General features: G+C 44.6%; 1 protein-coding gene and 1 long non-coding RNA gene across 6 annotated transcripts in view; one reads left to right on the top strand and one right to left on the bottom strand.

Moving 5' to 3' along the window:
- Nucleotides 1-2,771: 2,771 nt before the first annotated feature.
- Nucleotides 2,772-17,404, bottom strand: LOC139278747 (uncharacterized). Its single transcript, XR_011596345.1, has 4 exons — nucleotides 15,929-17,404; nucleotides 15,333-15,488; nucleotides 14,780-14,965; nucleotides 2,772-3,181 (listed from the first exon to the last, which is right to left on the bottom strand). It is a non-coding gene; the product is annotated as an uncharacterized lncRNA (long non-coding RNA).
- The window catches only part of wdr59 (WD repeat domain 59), a 101,414-nt gene continuing 100,685 nt past the window's right edge, over nucleotides 17,305-18,033 (top strand). For all 5 annotated transcript variants that reach the window (XM_070897840.1, XM_070897839.1, XM_070897841.1 and 2 more), the window contains exon 1: nucleotides 17,305-17,392. In XM_070897840.1, the coding sequence (XP_070753941.1) occupies nucleotides 17,339-17,392 (54 nt within the window). In that variant the 5' untranslated portion in view covers nucleotides 17,305-17,338. The remainder of the gene's footprint in view (nucleotides 17,393-18,033) is intronic.

The following is an 18,033-nucleotide window of genomic DNA, read 5'->3' as shown; positions in this document are numbered from 1 at the left end:
TGTACACAGCAAACCGGTACACACACACAAAGAATACAGTACGTGCACACATATAGTACATACAATCAAATACAGCAGGTACACACACACACACACACACACATAAACCAAGTACAGGAATGTTAACTTTCAGTGATTCGTGTACAAAGACACCCCGATTCCGCTGAACACCAACATTTCCCAATCTCTCACCATTTAAAAAATACTCTGCTTTTTTATTTTTCCTACCGAAGTGGATAACTTCACATTTCTCCACATTATATTCCATTTGCCATGTTGCCCACTCGCTTAGCCTGTCTATATCCCCTTGAAGCCTCTGCATCCTCAAAACTAAATACTTTCAAATTAAAAGACACACTCAAACAGCACAAGCACCACCCCTAAGTCACACAACTAAATACAGTCTAACCACACACAAAGTCATACTGTCCAGACACACACACAAACCGACTCTCAGACAGAGTACAAAGACACACATACACAAATGGACTCTCAGACATACTGTCCAAGCACACACACACACATACAGAACAAACATACACATCCACTCCCCCATATTACCACCCGGGCGGTGAAGATGAAAATCTACCCCTTTTTTCTTTACCCAATACCTGCGTTAGCTGGATGCACAGGGGGAAGACTGGCTGGAGGGAGCAGTACCTGATTGCTGAGGTGTCTGACTCAGAGTGCTGCTGCTGATATCTGGTATTGGGAAGGTTTTGGTGCAGTGACAATGGTGTGGTACATCAGCATTGTCTTAAATTCTACATTTACAGATTTTACTTTCACATGTGCTGTATGTCACACACTTTTCATTTCCCCTCTCAAAGACATCTACTGAGAAGTTAGGAAATAGTGAGCCTGAGATATAAAGAAACCACAATTATTTTAGAAAATGGGAAAGATGGGCATCCTTCAGGGTCAATTAGATTTGCTTAAATATCAGTTGTTCTTTTTCTTTGTTTAGCCAGATGTCGGATAGTCACTCTTCAAACCAGAGAAGTTCATATAAGTAGACTTTCTATTTGTTTGATACGGAGTACACGTTCTCTTCAGTACTGAAGGAGTGCTGATTGTCAGAGATACCATCTTTTGGTTAAACAGACATCCTGTTTGCTCTCTCAGGTAGATGTAAAATATTCTATTTGGAGAAGTGCAGGGAGCTCCATCTAGTGTCCTGTCCGTCATTTATCCCTCAACTAATATCACCAAAACAAATTGTTGGGCGTCTAATGTCATTGCTGTTTGTGGGACCTATCTGCGTTGTACAATGAAAACATGAACATTTACAGCTCCTTTATGGGGGACATATACTGAAAATATATTAGGAACATAGGAACTGGAGTCGGCCATTCAGCCCCTCGAGCCTGCTCCGCCATTCAGTTAGATCATGGCTGATCTGTATTTTAACTCCATTTACCTGCCTTGGTTCCATATCCCTTAATACCATTATCTAACAAAAATCTATCAATCTCAGTTTTGACATTTTTAATTGGCCTAGCCTCAACGGCTTATTTGGAGGAGTTCCAGATTTCCACTACCCTTTGTATGGTGCTTCCCGACATCACCCCTGAACTGCCTTGCTTTAATTTTAAGGTTATGCCTCCTTGTTCTGGACTCCCCTACCATAGGAAACAGTATCTCTTTATCTGCTCTATCTACTGCATTAATCATCTTAAACACCTCCCAATCTTCTATAATCAAGGGAATACAAAACTAGTCTATGCAACCGGTTCTCATAATTTAACCCTTTTAACCCCAGTATCTGGGCTACACCCCCTCCAAGGCCAACATATCCTTCCTGAGGTGTGGTGCCCAGACCTGAACAGAGTGCTCCAGATTCAGTCTAACCAGAGCTCTGTACAAATGTAGCATAACTTCCACCTCTTTGTATTCGAGCACCATTGAAATAAAGATGAACATTCCATTAGCTTTTTAAATTATTTTTTGTACCTGTCCACTAGTTTTTAGTGATTTCTGTACATGCACCCCTAAATCTCTCTGTTCTTCCACAGTTCCTTGTTTCTCATTATTTAGAAAATATTCTGATTTATCTTTTTTATGTCCAAAGTGGATGACCTCACACTTCCTGCACTGAACTACATCTGCCAGTTTTGCCCACTCAATTTTTAAAATTTGTTCATGAGATTTGGACATCATTGGCAAGGCCAGCACTTAAAGCCCTTGAGAAGATGGTGGTGAGCCACCCTCTTGAACCGCTGTACTCTGTGTGGTGAAGATGCTCCCACAGTGCTGTTAGGGAGGGAGTTCCAGGATTTTGGCCCAGCAAAGATGAAGGAACAGCGATATATTTACAAGTCAGGATGGTGTGACTTGGAGGGGAACGTGCAGGTGATGGTGTTCCCATGCGCCTGTTGCCCTTGTCCTTCCAGATGGTAGAGGTCGCGGGTTTGGAAAGTGCTGCCAAAGAAGCCCTGGTGAGTTGCTGCTGTGCATCTTGTAGATGGTACACACTGCAGCCACGGTGCGCCGGTGGTGGAGGGTATTTGACTGCTTTCTTGTTCTTTTTCGGCTCGTCACTTTAAATGCCAGATTTCGCACACTCAGCTGTAGCATTGCAGGATCAGGACTTTATTGAAACTCCATACGATCCACAGCCAGTATGGGCTCTGTGAGGCATCACACTTCACGGTTCCAGCGTGAGCGCACAGGTCTTTTCATACTTCACAAAAGCATATGACAGCTCAGATCTTTCCATACTACACTGTTAGTGTTAGTGTTTTATCAGAAGAATCACTCAACACTCAGAGTCAGTTCCAACGCCAATGCGGCCTTTATTAACGCCAACGGGGAGGAAGCCTCAGGACTGGATCCAGGCACTTCACTCCGCAGAACAAAGGGTTTCATGGATCTTTATATGTTTTACAACAGTTTACTACAGTTACATACAACAGTTTACTACAGTTACATTAGACCAATAGATAGAGTTAGTCTCTAAACGTAAAGTGGCTCATGTATTGCCAAGAGATGTGTTGCTAGGAATGACTCATGTCTTGTAACATGGCCTGAGCCTCCCTTATCTTACTGTCCTTGGATGCTGTGTTTGGGTAGCCTCCTTATCTCAATCCTGCTACAGAGTCGTATTGTCCTTACTTTCAACAGAACATTTAGTCCTGAGGCCTGGCTGATTTAGAGACACCTGCAGAGTTTGCTTCTAGTCCTGTGTGTGGGAAACAACAAGTATCAGTCTCCAAGAACGCGGTCTAATTTCAGCTAACAGAAATCCCTTGAGGCTTCACTGGTAGCCATTTTATGGTACAAGTTACATATTTAGTTCTAACCTTATACTACAGGTGTATTTCTAACCTTATCCTACAGGTGCCGTTGCCCTAGGGTGCCTAATACCTACAACATACACCATTCCAGTATGAGCGAGAGCTGCTGAACAGTGGTTCACTCACATCTCTTATACCAGTTTCACCTTTGATCACTACATTCCATCAATAAACCATAGTTCAGCAAAGGTACACACAAATGCCAACAGAATAAACTAAACAAACAGGCATTCTAATCATTTTATCACCATGGGTATATTGCCTTCTGAAACTCTTCCCATTCCACTAAACGCAAGTGACCAAGCTGACATATTCCAGACCATTACAGATATGGTTGACTAACTCTTACACATTCTACTATTTTACTCTCCTGTGATGATATCCTTGCTTTAAAATGCCCTTACACATTTTACAACCCATACTCAGCAGAAAGTTGTTTTAACTTTTAACTCATTGTGTACTGGTCACAGAAAATTTGAGGTACTCAGGTAATGTGAACCCTTGTTCCCTCAGAGGGAGTGAATGTTTAAAGTGGTGGATGGGGTATCGAGCTTCTTGTATGTTGTTGGAGCTTCACTCATCCGGGCAAGTGCAGAGTATTCCATCACACTCCTGACTTGTGCCTTGTAGATGGTGGAAAGGGTTTGGGGAGTCAGGAGGTGAGACACTCGCCGCAGAATACTCAGCCTCTGACCTGCTCTTGCAGCCACAGTATTTATGTGGCTGGTCCAGCTAAGTTTCTGGTCAATGGTATCTATCAATCTATCAATTTCTCTTTGCAACTTTCTGCTCCCATCTACACTACTTACCGTGCCACCTAATTTAATGTCATTAGCAAATTTGGATATTAATTCATTCAAGTCATTGATAAATATAGTAAAAAGCTGAGGCATCAGTACAGATCCCTGGGAGACACCACTACTCGCATCCTACAAATTGAAGTACATACCCATTATCTCGACTCTCTGTCGCCCACCTCCTAATTCCATACTTATTAAAATGTAGTATTCCCATACTGGGGGCTTTTACATTGAAAACATTAAAATTAACTGCTCCTATACTGGGGGATTGACACTGAAAACATATTGGCCTGGAATGCGGTTGAAACTGTCAGCACTCGCCGTCATTACTGTGTAAAACTGACAACAACTTGTATTTATATAACGTCTTTAACAGCAGTATTATGAGATTAAAAATTTGACACCAAGCCACATAAGGAGAAATGAGGTAATTTGGTCAGGGATAGGTTTTATGGAGCGTCTTCAAGGAGGGTGGAGAGGTCTAGGCAGGAAATTCCAGAGCTTAGGGTCTAGGCAACAAAAAGCATGGCAACGAATGGTTGAGTGATGAATATCCTTGATTACAAAGAGGACAAAATTAGAGGAGTGCCGACATCTCGGGGAGGTTGTGGGGCTGGAGGAGATTACAGAGATGGGGTGGGGAGAGGCTATGGAGGGATTTGAAAACAAGGATGAGAATTTTGAAATCAAGGCATTGCTTAACCAGGAACTAATGTAGGTCAGTGAGCACAGGGGTGACGAGTGAGCAGGACTTGGTGTGAGTTAGGACACGGGCAGCTGAGTTTTGGATCACCTCTAGTTTACGTAGGGTAGAATGTAGGAGGACAGCCAGGAGTGCATTGGAACAGTCAAGTCTAGAGGTAACCAAGGCACGGATAAGGCCTTTAGCAGCGGACGAACTGAGGCAAGGGCGGAGACGGGCGATGTTACGGAGGTGGAAATAGGCGGGCTTAGTTATGCTGCGGATATGTGGTTGAAAGCTCATTTCTGGGTCAAATATAACACCAAGGTTGTGAACACTCTGGTTCAGCCTCAGACAGGAAGTGGTGAAAGGGATGGAGTGAGTGGCTAGGGAATGGAGTTTGTGGCGGGGATCAAAAACAATGCCTTCGATCTTCCCAATATTCAATTGGAGAAAATTTCTGTTCATCCAGAACTGGACGTCGGACAAGCAGTCTGACAATTTGGAGACCGTGGAGGGGTCGAGAGAAGTGGTAGTGAGGTAGAGCTGAGTATCATCAGCGTACATGTGGAAACTGACGCTGTGTTTTCAGATGATGTCGCCAAGGGGCAACATGTAGATGAGAAATAGGAGGGGGCCAAGGATCCTTGGGAGACACCAGAGGTAACGATGCGGGGGTGAGAAGAGAAGCTGTTGCAGATGATTGTCTGGCTACAATTAGATAAATAAGAATGATCGGAACTCCTTCATGGCAAACGAGCCAAAGGTGGGCAGAGGAAACATTACAAGGACACCCTCAAAACCTCCCTCATAAAGTACAACATCCCCACTGACACCTGGGAGTCCCTGGCCAAAGATCGCCCTAAGTGGAGGAAGTGCGCTGAGCACCTCGAATCTCATTGTCGAAAATATTCAGAAATCAAGCGCAGGCAGCGGAAAGAGCGGGCGGCAAACCTGTCCCACCCACCCTTTCCCTCAACGACTATCTGTCCCACCTGTGACAGGGACTGTACTCTTGTATTGGACTGTACAGCCACCTTAGGACTCATTTTAAGAGTGGAAGCAAGTCTTCCTCGATTTCGAGGGACTGCCTACGATGAAGAAGAATGGAACCAGGCAACTTCTGGCATCTGCTCATGCTTTGTTAAATGCGGAAATCCAGAAGTTGCTGTCAGTGACATCATCCTCCTCCAAAGGGTGCGCTGTTGCAGTCTTTGCAGATGGAGTCAACACAGAATCTGTGATTTGACTTGAACTTCAACTTCTTACGCACTATTGTCGCTGCAAAAACAGTTGAAAATGTTACCATTTTTAATTTGGTGTAACTGAGTTTTTAACGGCGTAGCAAGTCATAATTACTGCTGAACAACCTCACTGGCCCTGAAAAACTAATTTTATAAGTGTGGAGTCTCACTCCCTCAGAAGAACATTTCAGGATTCTGGATTTTAAAAATAATAAAAATAGATTTTTATTTTACTTTTTTAATGTTTGTTTATGTTATTTCAGCTTCTACCTTTATCCCATGTGTATGTCCCACTCTTTATTTTGCTTTCTGTACACTGTTCTAAAATGTGAATTATAATCCCTGCTTTACGGTCTGTGAGAATTCTTCAATCTGATAGGCGGATCAGCCAATTTGCTGCCTGCACTGTTGCCAGATGGCGCCAGATTCAAAGTCACATCATAATGGAGGAAATTAATGCTCTCGAGCCTGCTAAATCTTTGTGGGCAGCTTTGTTTGAGGTCAGCGGCCAGTGCCATCCCTTCACTGCTGACCACAAAATCTGGGCAATAAAATTTACTGCTCCTATACGGAGGGACTTATCATAGAATCAGCGTGGAAGGAGGCCATTTGGCCCGTGCCGGCTCTCTGCAAGCGCACTTCAGCTAGTCCCACTCCCCCGCCCTTTCCCCGTAGCCCTGCAAATTTTTTTCCTTTGGGTACTTATCCAATTCCCTTTTGAAAGCAGTGATTGAGTCTGCCTCCACCACCCTTTCAGGCAGTGCATTCCAGATCCTAACTACTCGCTGCGTAAGAAAGTTTTCCCTCATGTCACCTTTGGTTCTTTTGCCAATCACTTTGAATCTGAGTCCTCTGGGTCTCGACCCTTCTACCAACGGGAACAGTTTCTCTCTATCTACACTGTCTAGACCTCTCATGATTTTAGACACCTCTATTAAATCTCCTCTCATTCTTCTCTGCTCTAAGGAAAACAACCCCAGCTTCTAGTAAAGTGGACAAGGGAAAACCAGTGGATGTGGTACATTTGGACTTTCAAAAGGCCTTTGACAAGGTACCACATAAGAGATTGGTGTACAAGATCAAGGCACATTGTATTGGGGGTAATGTACTGATGTGGATAGAGAATTGGTTGGCAGGCAGGAAGCAGAGAGTCGGGATAAACGGGTCCTTTTCGGAATGGGAGGCAGTAACTAGTGGAGTACCACAGGGCTCAGTGCTGGGACCCCAGCTCTTCACAATATACATTAAGGATTTGGATGAAGGAATTGAGGGTAATATCTCCAAGTTTGCAGATGACACTAAACTGGGTGGCGGTGTGAGCTGTGAGGAGGATGCTAAGAGGCTGCAGAGTGATTTCGACAAGTTAGGTGATGGCAGATGCAGTATAATGTAGATAAATGTGAGATTATCCACTTTGGGGGCAAAAACACGAAGGCAGAATATTATCTGAATGGCGGAAGATTAGGAAAAAGGAGAGGTGCAACGAGACCTGGGTGTCATGGTTCATCAGTCATTGAAAGTTGGCATGCAGGTACAGCAGGCGGTGAAGGCAAATGGCATGTTGGCCTTCATAGCTAGGGGATTTGAGTATAGGAGCAGGGAGGTCTTACTGCAGTTGTACAGGGCCTTGGTGAGGCCTCACCTGGAATATTGTGTTCAGTTTTGGTCTCCTAATCTGAGGAAGGACGTTCTTGCTATTGAGAGAGTGCAGAGAAGGTTCACCAGACTGATTCCAGGGATGGCTGGACTGACATATGAGGATAGACTGGATCAACTGAGCCTTTATACATTGGAGTTTAGAAGGATGGGATTTCATAGAAACATATAAGATTCTGACGGGACGGGACAGGTTAGATGCGGGAAGAATGTTCCCGATGTTGGGGAAGTCCAGAACCAGTGGACACAGTCTTAGGATAAGGGGTAGGCCATTTAGGACGGAGATGAGGAGAAACTTCTTCACTCAGAGTTGTTAACCTGTGGAATTCCCTGCCGCAGAGAGTCGTTGATGCCAGTTCATTGGATATATTCAAGAGGGAGTTAGATGTGGCCCTTATGGCTAAAGGGATCAAGGGGTATGGAGAGAAAGCAGTAAAGGGGTACTGAGGGAATGATCAGCCATGATCTTATTGAATGGTGGTGCAGGCTCGAAGGGCCGAATGGCCTACTCCTGCTCCTATTTTATATGTTTCTGTTTCTCCAGTCTATCCACATAACTGAAGTCGCTCTTCCTTCGAATCATTTTCTAAATTTTTTCTGCACCCTCTCTAAGGCCTTCACATCCTTCCTAAAATGCGGTGCCCAGAATTGGACACAGTACCCCAGTTGAGACTGAACCAGTGTTTTACACAGATTCATCATAATTTCCACGTTTTGTTGTGTACCTCTATTCATCAAGCCCAGAATCCCATAACCTTTTTCAATTTCTTTCTAAACCTGCCCTGCCACCTTCAACGATTTGTGCACATATACCCAAAGGTCTCTCTGTTCATGCATCCCCTTTAGGATTGTACCCTTTAGTTTATATTTCCTCTCCTCATTCTCTCTACCAAAATGTATCACTTCGCATTTTTCTGCATTAAATTTCATATGCCACGTGTCTGCCCATTCCACCAGCCTGCCCATGTCCTCTTGAAGTCTATCACCACCCTCCTCACTGTTCACTATACTTCCAAGTTTTGTTTTATCTGCAAATTTTGAAATTGTGCCCTGTACACCCACCTCCAAGTTATTAATATATAACAAAAGCCTAGAACCGACCCCGAGGGAACACCACTGTATACCTTCCTCCCGTCCGAAAAACAATCATTCACCACTACTCTCTGTTTCCTGTCACTTAGCCAATTTTGTAACCATGCTGCCACTACCCCTTTTATTCCATGGGTTTCAACTTTGCTGGCAAGCCTATTATGTGGCACATTGTCGACTGCCTTTTGGAAATCCGCATTGCCCTCATCAACCCTTGCTGTTATCTAATCAAAAAACTCGATTAAGTTGGTTAAACACGATTTGTCTTTAAAAATTCCATGCTGGCTTTCCTTAATTAATCCACACTTGTCCAAGTGACTATTAATTTTGTCCTGATTATTGTTTCTTAAAGCTTCCCCACTACCGAGGTTAAACTGACTGGCCTGTAAGTGCTGGATTTATCTTTACACCTTTTTTTGGAAATCTCCAGTTCTCGGGCACCACCCCGTTTCTAAGGAGGATTGGAACATTGTGGCCAATACCTCTGCGATCTCTTCCTTCACTTCCCTCAGCGTACTAGGATGCATCCCATCTGGTCCTGGTGACTTATTTACTTTAAGTACAGCCAGCCTTTCTAATATCTTCTCTATCAATTTTTATTCAATCCAGTATTTCCGCTACCTCCTCCTTTACTATGTCTATGGCAACATCTTCTTCCTTGGTGAAGACAGATGCAAAGTACTCATTTAGCACCTGAGCCATATCCTCTGCCTCCACACGTAGGTCTCCTTTTTTGTCCCTAATCGGCCCCATCCTTCCTCTAACTATTAATTTACTATTTACATGCCTATAGAAGACTTTTGAATTACCTTTTATGTTAGCTGCCATTCTATTCTCATACACTCTCTTTGTCCCTCTTATTTTATTTTTCACTTCTCCTCTTACCTTTCTATATATAGTCTGATTCTCACTTGTATTCTCAACCTGACATGTCATAAGCGCTCTTTTTCTGCTTCATCTTACTCTCTAGTTCTTTCGTCGTCCAGAGAGCTCTGACTTTAGTTGCCCCATCTTTTCCCCTAGTGGGAATGTACTTCGACTGTATCCCAACGATTTCCTCTTGAAAGGCAGCCCATTGTTCCACTACAGTTTTGCCTGCCAATCTTTGATTCCAATTTACCCGGGCCAGATCTGTTCTCATCCCACTGAAATTGGCCTTCCTCCAATTAAGTCCTTTTCCATAGCTAATTTAAACTTTATGATACTATTACACTGAGAACATCGTTGCGGTCAGTGGCAAATAAAAAATGCCAGCCTTTCATTACACTTGCCCACAGATTTTCTATGAGCTTTAGAACTGGAACTTGCAATTATTAGAAATCCAAAACAATATGGTGTCGTAGTCTGGGAATCTTGGACCTATATGAACAGGGCAAGCAACTGTTTTTCTCCTTAACCAATCAGATTGAAGAATCCTTACTGAGATGGAAGTATTAGTTAGAATATTTAATTCAATGCCAAATCATGTACAAAAATTGAAATAAAGGGAAAGAAATATGGGATTGAGAGAGATAAAAGAGACAGAAAGAAAAAGTAAAAAATTATTTTTAATTTTACAAATGTTTAAATTTTTTTCAATCACCAACAATAATTAAATATGTAGGAATGAGACTCCACACTTAGTAGTAGTAATTAAGACTTATCATGCCGTTAAACATTTATTTACACTTGAATGGACGAGCCCTAACATTTTCTAGTGGGCAAGTATCGCAAATTCAGACCTTTCATGCGTTTGAATGCCAACTCCCTCAGAGAAATACTGTTATAGCGAAGCTTCTAGAGGAGCAGGACAACTTGAACAGTAACTTCCTGATTTCTGGGTTTAACTGCCTATGTGCGGTCGCCAGAGGTTGTTGTCAATTTACTCATTAATCATGTTGTGCGCTGATAGCCTCACCATTACTTCTACTGCAACATCTGGGCCAATAAAACGTATTGCTCCTACACTGGGGGAATTTACTCTGAAAATATTAACATTTACTACTCCCGTCAGGGGGTCTTACATACGGAAATGTATTAAAATTTACTGCTCAATGTTACTTCGGCAGAAGATCTGCAGAAACCTCAGAGAATGGCATAAACTCTATTTACACCATTTCCACTGAGTTTTAGTGGATCTTCTGCCAGTTGCAGAAGAGCATTCACTATGCTATGTATGCAATCAGTCCATATCGCCTCCTTTAAGGCCATCCCTAAAACCCACCTCTTTGAACAAGCCTTTGGTTACTCCTCCTCTGAATACCTTTTTTGGCCTAGTGCCATTTTTGTCTGATGATGCCTCCGTGAAGTGCCTTAGAACATTTTTCTACGTTACAGATGCTATAGAAATACAAATTGTTGCTGCATAGTGGGTTTTTTGGCCAGCTGGATGTCTGACATATGCAAAAATCTATTACTATCGTTAAGTCTGAGAAAGCTGCATGGGTTGAAAATCTGATTGGCTCATAATGGAGTCCAAACTCTCTTCCAAGAGGGACAGCTGTAGAAACCCAGGGAACCTAAATACAGGTGGTGAACAGTCAAGGCTCAGGCATGCCCAAGAATGTGTCAGGGTACTGCTAGAGTTTAAACCACTAAAACACAAAAGGTAGTAGAAACCTGGAATTCTCTGCCCCAAAAGGCTGTGGGTGCTGGGTCAATTGGAGTGTTCAAGACTGACATTGCTAAGAGTTTTGTTAGTAAGGGTATCAAGGGATTGGAGAATAGGTGGGAAAATGGAGTTCAGGTGGAGATCAACCATTCAATTGAATGGCAAAGCAGGTTTGAGGGGCCACACCTGGAGTACCCGTGAGCAGTTCTGGGCACCACACCTTAGGAAGGATATATTGGCCTTGGAAGGACTGCAGCGTGGTTTACTAGAATGATACCCGGATTCCCAAGTGTTAAATTAAAAGGAGAGATTACACAAATGATGATTGCATTCCCTAGAATTTAGAAGGTTAAGGGATGACTTGATCCAAATTTTCAAGATATTAAGGGGAACAGTTAGGGTAAAAATAAGACTTGGATTTTCTATAGTGTCTTTCACGACCATCGGACGTCTCAAAGCGCTTTACAGCCAATGAAGTACTTTTGGAATGTAGTCACTGTTGTAATGCAGACAGCCAATTTGCACACAAGCAAGCTCCCACAAACAGCTTACACCCGACCCACCAGGGAAAGGTTTTATGTCGGGGTAAATAATGACCAGATAAGCTGTTTTTGATATGTTGATTGAGGGATAAATATTGACCAGGACACCGGAGATAACTCCCCTGCTCTTCTTTAAAATAGTGCCATGGGATTCCTTAGCACTGCACTGCAGTGTCAGCTTAGATTTTTTGAGTTCAAGACCTTGGAGTGGGACTTGAATCCACAACCTTCTGACTCAGAGGCAAGTGTGCTACCCACTGAGCAACAGCTGACACTGAATAGATAGAGCGAAACTATTTCCGCAGGTTGGGGAGACTTAGACTTTGGGACCTAGTCTAAAAATTAGAGCCAGATCTTTCAGGAGTGAAATTAGGAAACACTTCTACACACAATGGGTGGTAGAAGTTTGGAACTCTCCTCCGCAAACGGATCCTAGATCAATTGTTAATTTTAAATCTGAGATTGATAGATTTTTGTTAAGCAAAAGTATTAAGGGATATGGGCCAAATGCGGGTATATGGAGTTGGGTCGCAGATCAGCCATGATCCCAATGTATAGCGGAACAGACACCAGGAGCTACATGGCCTACTCCTGTTCCTATGTTTCCTATGGCCTATTCTTGTCCCTAAAACAGTAAGCTTATAGAATCACAGGGCTAGACTTTCCACTTCACATCGCTGGTCTAGTGTCCATATATCGCCCAAAACGGTAGGCTTTCGCCCATTTTGATGAAAAAGTGGAAAGTTGGGCTGGAACATCGCCGGAAAATTGCCAGCCCAACTTTCGGGTCACATCACCCACCCCAACTTTTGGCACATCGCCAGGTTGATCACTCGCCAAAAAGATCGCTGGCGAAAAGTTGCTTTTACCTGGCCTTCCTCACAAAACTCGGCACTACGGACGCCATTTTGAATGTCGGAGGAAGTGAGGAGGCAGCTTAAACAAGGGGCTTATAATTTGAGAATTATTTAAGGGCCTTTTACTGATAGATCCACTCACATTTATACTTATATTTGTATGTATATTTATTTAGGGTTAGGGTTATTTATTTAGTACCAAGGGCATTTATAACAACAGTGATAGTGATAATAATGATAGTGATGGGACCTGTAGCTTCTCTACCATTACTTATAACTTCACATGCTGGCGTCTGAAGTTGCGTTAAGTGAAGGGGCCGATCGAAGAGGTGGCAGACTAATGCGGAGACTGAGGAGGAGAACGTACAGCCGTCGAATGTACAGGGAAAAGCAATCTTACCTCAATTTGTCTGATAACGAGTGCCTTAGGAGGCTGCGCTTCCAGAAGGAGGTCATCGATGAGATATGCCAGCTCATCAAGGTGGATCTGCAGCCTACCAGCACCATCAGGACCGCACTGCTTGTTGAGGTAAAGGTTACCGCAGCACTATCCTTCTACGCATCTGGCTCCTTTCAGGCTTCAGCTGGCGACATCTGTGGTATCTCAGAGCACGCCACACACTGCTCCATTTGACAGGTGACTGAAGCCCTTTACGCTCGCAGGATGGACTTTATAAGCTTCCCTATGATCCCCCCCCTGCGTAATCCCCAGACGGAAGCCGTGAAGCGTTACAACAAAAGCCACATAGCTACACGCAATAGCGTTGAAAAGACAATTGAGTGCTGAAGCAGCGTTTCAGATGCTTGGACCACTCTGGAGGCAGCCTACCAGGTCGCTGAGTTTATTGTGGTGTGCTGCATGTTGCATAACCTAGCTATAAGGAGAGGACAACAAATGCCAGATAGGGCTACTGGTCCACCTCAGGAAGGAGTGGAGGTAAAAGAGGCTGACGACGAGGAGCAGGAGGCTGGTGAGGATATCGGGGAGGACAATCAGCCTGGCGATGAATCCATGGTTCCCCCCCCCCCCCCCCCAACCCCCAAGAAGGCTGGATAAACCCTGTGGGAGTTACGCAGCTGCAAAGCTGTTGCGCTAGCAGCTCATAAATGAATGCTTTGCATAAACTTACATTGGGGACAGTCACAGTTACGGTTACAGTTAGACAAAAGTTGCATTTACGTTTTATCCTTGTCTGCTCTGGCCTGGCCATTGTTGTACAACATTTGCATTAATGTTTTAACTTAACTTATGTTATTATAAGACAATGCACAACAATTGTAAAATTCAATTAAAAATGTTAATAATGTAACAGTTTCACTTTAACAACCCCCCTCCCCCACCCCACCCCTAATTATAACCCAAAATGAATTTAAAAACAGTAACAATGAGATAACAAGCACAATAACAATAACACCCCCCCTCCCTACCTGCGGCTACGTTTCCCTCCAGATCCTGATCCCCACCCAGTGTCCTAGCCTCACCCACCCGTTTTGGTCCCTGGGTACCGAGACGACGCTGGTGTGTAGTGGGCAACGTCAAGACTTCCTGCTGTGGTGAGGGTGATGGTGGTGCTATCGGCTGTTGGGAGGGTGTTGGAGGGGAAGACGAAGCTTGGGCATCGTCTTCCGAGTCAGAAGGAAGTGCTTCCTCCTGACTCGCTTGTGTGCTGGAGCTTGTGGTGTGTCCGATCACAGCACCTTGGGGTGCAGCGCCGTGCTCAGCTAACAACGCATGCCACAAGGCATTGGTGGCAGTGATCTGTGCACGCATCTCCAGGAGCATCTGCTGCATTGTCTCCGATTGGATAGCAGACACCTGGGAAAAGCCCAGCGTGAACTCCACAAAGGCCTGGAAATGTTTGCGACTAATCGCGACTGTCTACTCGCACAGGGAGATCAAGCCCTCTATCAGATCGGCCCTTGGATGCGAGTGCTGAACTCGCTGACCCAACCTCAGTGGGGTCGGCACGCGCACTGTAAAGCGCTTTGGCATTGCCGGCTGCACGTCGCTTGGTCCCGGTACCTCTTCGGTAGCAATCGACAAAGTTTCACTGTTGTTGGGATGAACGGGGCACCCTCCTCAGTTTCTTCCATAACTTCTTCCTCCCCTGGTTCGGTAGTACTGTCCTCCTTCCACCACCCGTGATGAATGACACCTGTAAAGGTGCAGGTGCATGTGCGGCCTCCATTTGCATCTCTGTTGGTTGACCTTCAAAGCACAATTGAGCTTATTAGAACAGAAGGGTACACATTGCACTGCGCTGGCATACGTAGGAGGAGCAGCACTACTGCAATAATTGTTACCGAGAGACGTTACATATTAATGCAACATGCCCCAGAGAGCTGTCGCGGCCGCATCAGTCGGAGATGGACAGAATAAGGGAGTGAGGGTTTATGGGGAGCGCACAGAGAAGGGGCAGATGGCCAGATGACCTCCCCTGCTTTTATTGCTTGTGTTCTTATGTTGTCAACCTGAGAGTAGCACAAAGGCTGTATGCATGACATGGCATGATTTGTATATGGCATTATAATTAAATGACGTACATTACTTTAAAACTGTTTGACACATTACTCACGTGATGCATGGAAGGGTTCCGCAACACCATGAGTGGTGGCCAAGCGACTGTGGGAACCCACAAGTGCCGTGCCTCGTTCCTCGAGGTCAGCTGCGAAAGTTGGGCAGTGCTCCCTCCGGTGCGCCTCTGCTCACTTCTGTTATTAGATATCATCTTCTGCAAACGTGAAAAGAGCATGGCATAAGCTAACTGATGAGGTAGTATCATGGAATGACAAGTGTCAAACGTTACATGCAAATAGGATCCACAATTGATGCACGGTTATAACAAAGATCGGCATGTTTAGGAGCTACAGCTTGAAACAAACATCTCTCTATACTACAATTGCCATTGAACTCAGCAATGGTAGGAGCTAATGTACAAAAGTGTCCCAGGGCAGACAGTGAGCAAGGGCAACTCTCCCTCAGTCCATGCTGGGACCCTGTGTAAGTGACAGCAGCCAGAGAGACTTAAAAAGGGCACAGGTTCATAGCCCTGTCCAGACCTTAGCAGGGAATATATATATGTTTGTAAGAATTTACAAAATTTAATTCAATCCAGGAGATTTACTATTATAATTACAATCTTCATCAATACACTATCAAATCTGTACTTACTCTTGCTGATTCAACAAGGCTGTACCAGCACTTCTGTCACTGGTAGGGCCCCCTCTCCTCGTGGGACGGCAGGAAACAACGTCCACGATCTCGGCCCAGAGCTTTCTGTAGACCCGGGGTGGAGGTTTCCTATGCCCAGCCCGGGTTAGTAGGGCCTACCGGGAGTGCACCTCCTGAACGAGAGCCTCGTTTGTCTCATCGGAGAAAGGCCTTGCCCCGCACCTCCCCCCCTCCACATCACTGCCGCTGGATGAAGACATTTTTTTTTTCTTAAAACCAAATAAATTTTCTTTAATACTGTTGTCTGTATATCCATTTTGATTTGTTCCTTAAATCTATAATGAACTACAATGACCTGTAAACTCTTTTACACACTTTCCCTCCTCTCTCTCTCCCCTCCCCTCCCCTCCCCTCTCTCTTTGCCTTCTGCACGTGTGGATGACCCCTGACCTCCCGAAACGCAGGAAAACTTGTTCATTTTTTTTTAAATCGCATGCGCAGAATGCCGCTGCTAGGGAAGCTTTATCTTCCACAATGCTGGGCCGAAAATTGTGATCCAAAAAATGGACAATGTTCCAGCGAACATGAAGGCTGACACATCGCCAAGGCTGGAACGTCACCCATTTTTTGGCCGATAGCCAGCAAAGTGGAAAGTCTAGCCCATAGAAATTTACAGCACAGAAGGAGGCCATTTCGGCCCATTGTGTCTACACCGGCCAGCAAAGAGCTATAGCCTAATCCCACTTTCCAGCTCTTGGTCTGTAGCTCTGTAGTTTACAGAACTTTAAGTGCACAACCAAGTATTTTTTTAAATGGCGAGGGTGTTTGCCTCTACCACCCTTTCAGGCAGTGAGTTCCAGACCACCTCTGGGTGAAGACATTTCCCCTCTAAACTTTCTACCATTTACTTTAAACCTCTGTCCCCCCCCACACCCAGTTGTTGACCCCTCTGTTCAGGAAAATAGACTGTTTCTAGTTAACATATCTAGACCCCCTCATAATTTTATGCACCTCAATAAGGTCACCCCTCAGCTTGCTCTGTTCCAAAGAAAACAAACCCACCCTATCCAATCGTTCCACATAGCTAACATTCTCCAGTCCAGGCAACGTCCTTGTAAATCTCCCTTATACCCTCTCTCTAGTGCAATCACATCTTTCTTGTAATGTGGTGACCAGAACTCCAAGCTTCCCAAAACTTGTCCAGTTAGTGCCATTTTGTCTGGAGTTTGAGGCAGTGTGCAGTATGAGGGTTGCACGCCCTATGAACTTGCTCAGACAGACCCTTGCCAGGCCTCTGCTGCTTGGGAGGGCCCTGCCTGGGGCGATGCATGCTGGGCAGTGGCTGACGTCGCGCATGTTACGTGCAGCGCAATGACGCACGGTGTTGTTGTTGGTCGCGGGCTCCATGACATGGCGGCTCGCTGGAGCAGCGAGAATGTGGTGGTGGAGGTCAGGGACTCGCAGGTAACTCCGCGCAAAGCAGCCGTGGCACTGCTGGGGTTCCGGGGTGGCGTTTGGCGAGAGGCGGCGGGCCTGAAGTTGTGCTTCTGGCCGGCCGAATCAGTGAGACTGCGCACGCGCGGGCCCAGCACCCTCCGCCCTCCCTCCCTGCCTTAAATAGGCAATCCTCTCATTATGGTGGTCGCTTCAACTTAATTTCAAACTATTCTCACACATTGCAAATTGCACGTCTGGATTTGGTTAAGATTTGAAACTTGGCTTCTTGAAACTATCCTTGTGTACGGTCCCATTATATACTGACGAAAGATGCTTAGTTATTCTTGCTGTTTTTTTTCTTAAACTATAAATGGTAACAGTAGTTAACCACTTGTGACCGTACTTCTGGGTTGACCCAGTGACCAGGAGAAACAGTAAGGGCTGTCCAGTAAGGCTTCTTAATGGACACTCTCTATGAAAAGTGGAGTATGGTATCCACAGGCTGTTGCATTTTCACTAATAATTAGATTTCTTGTTGGAGAAATAAGCCTCATTTATTTGTGTGATCATAATAAAATCTTATACTTGATTAAATAATTATACTTCATAAACAATCCAGGTGTTATTAAAACACAGAGGATTATAAGAACATAAGAGGGACTGGAGTG

Source organism: Pristiophorus japonicus, chromosome 13 (assembly GCF_044704955.1).
Source record: "Pristiophorus japonicus isolate sPriJap1 chromosome 13, sPriJap1.hap1, whole genome shotgun sequence".
In the NCBI taxonomy this organism is placed as follows: domain Eukaryota; kingdom Metazoa; phylum Chordata; class Chondrichthyes; family Pristiophoridae; genus Pristiophorus; species Pristiophorus japonicus.
Note: the sequence above shows the minus strand (reverse complement) of the source record. Positions and strands in the feature narration are given on the sequence as shown.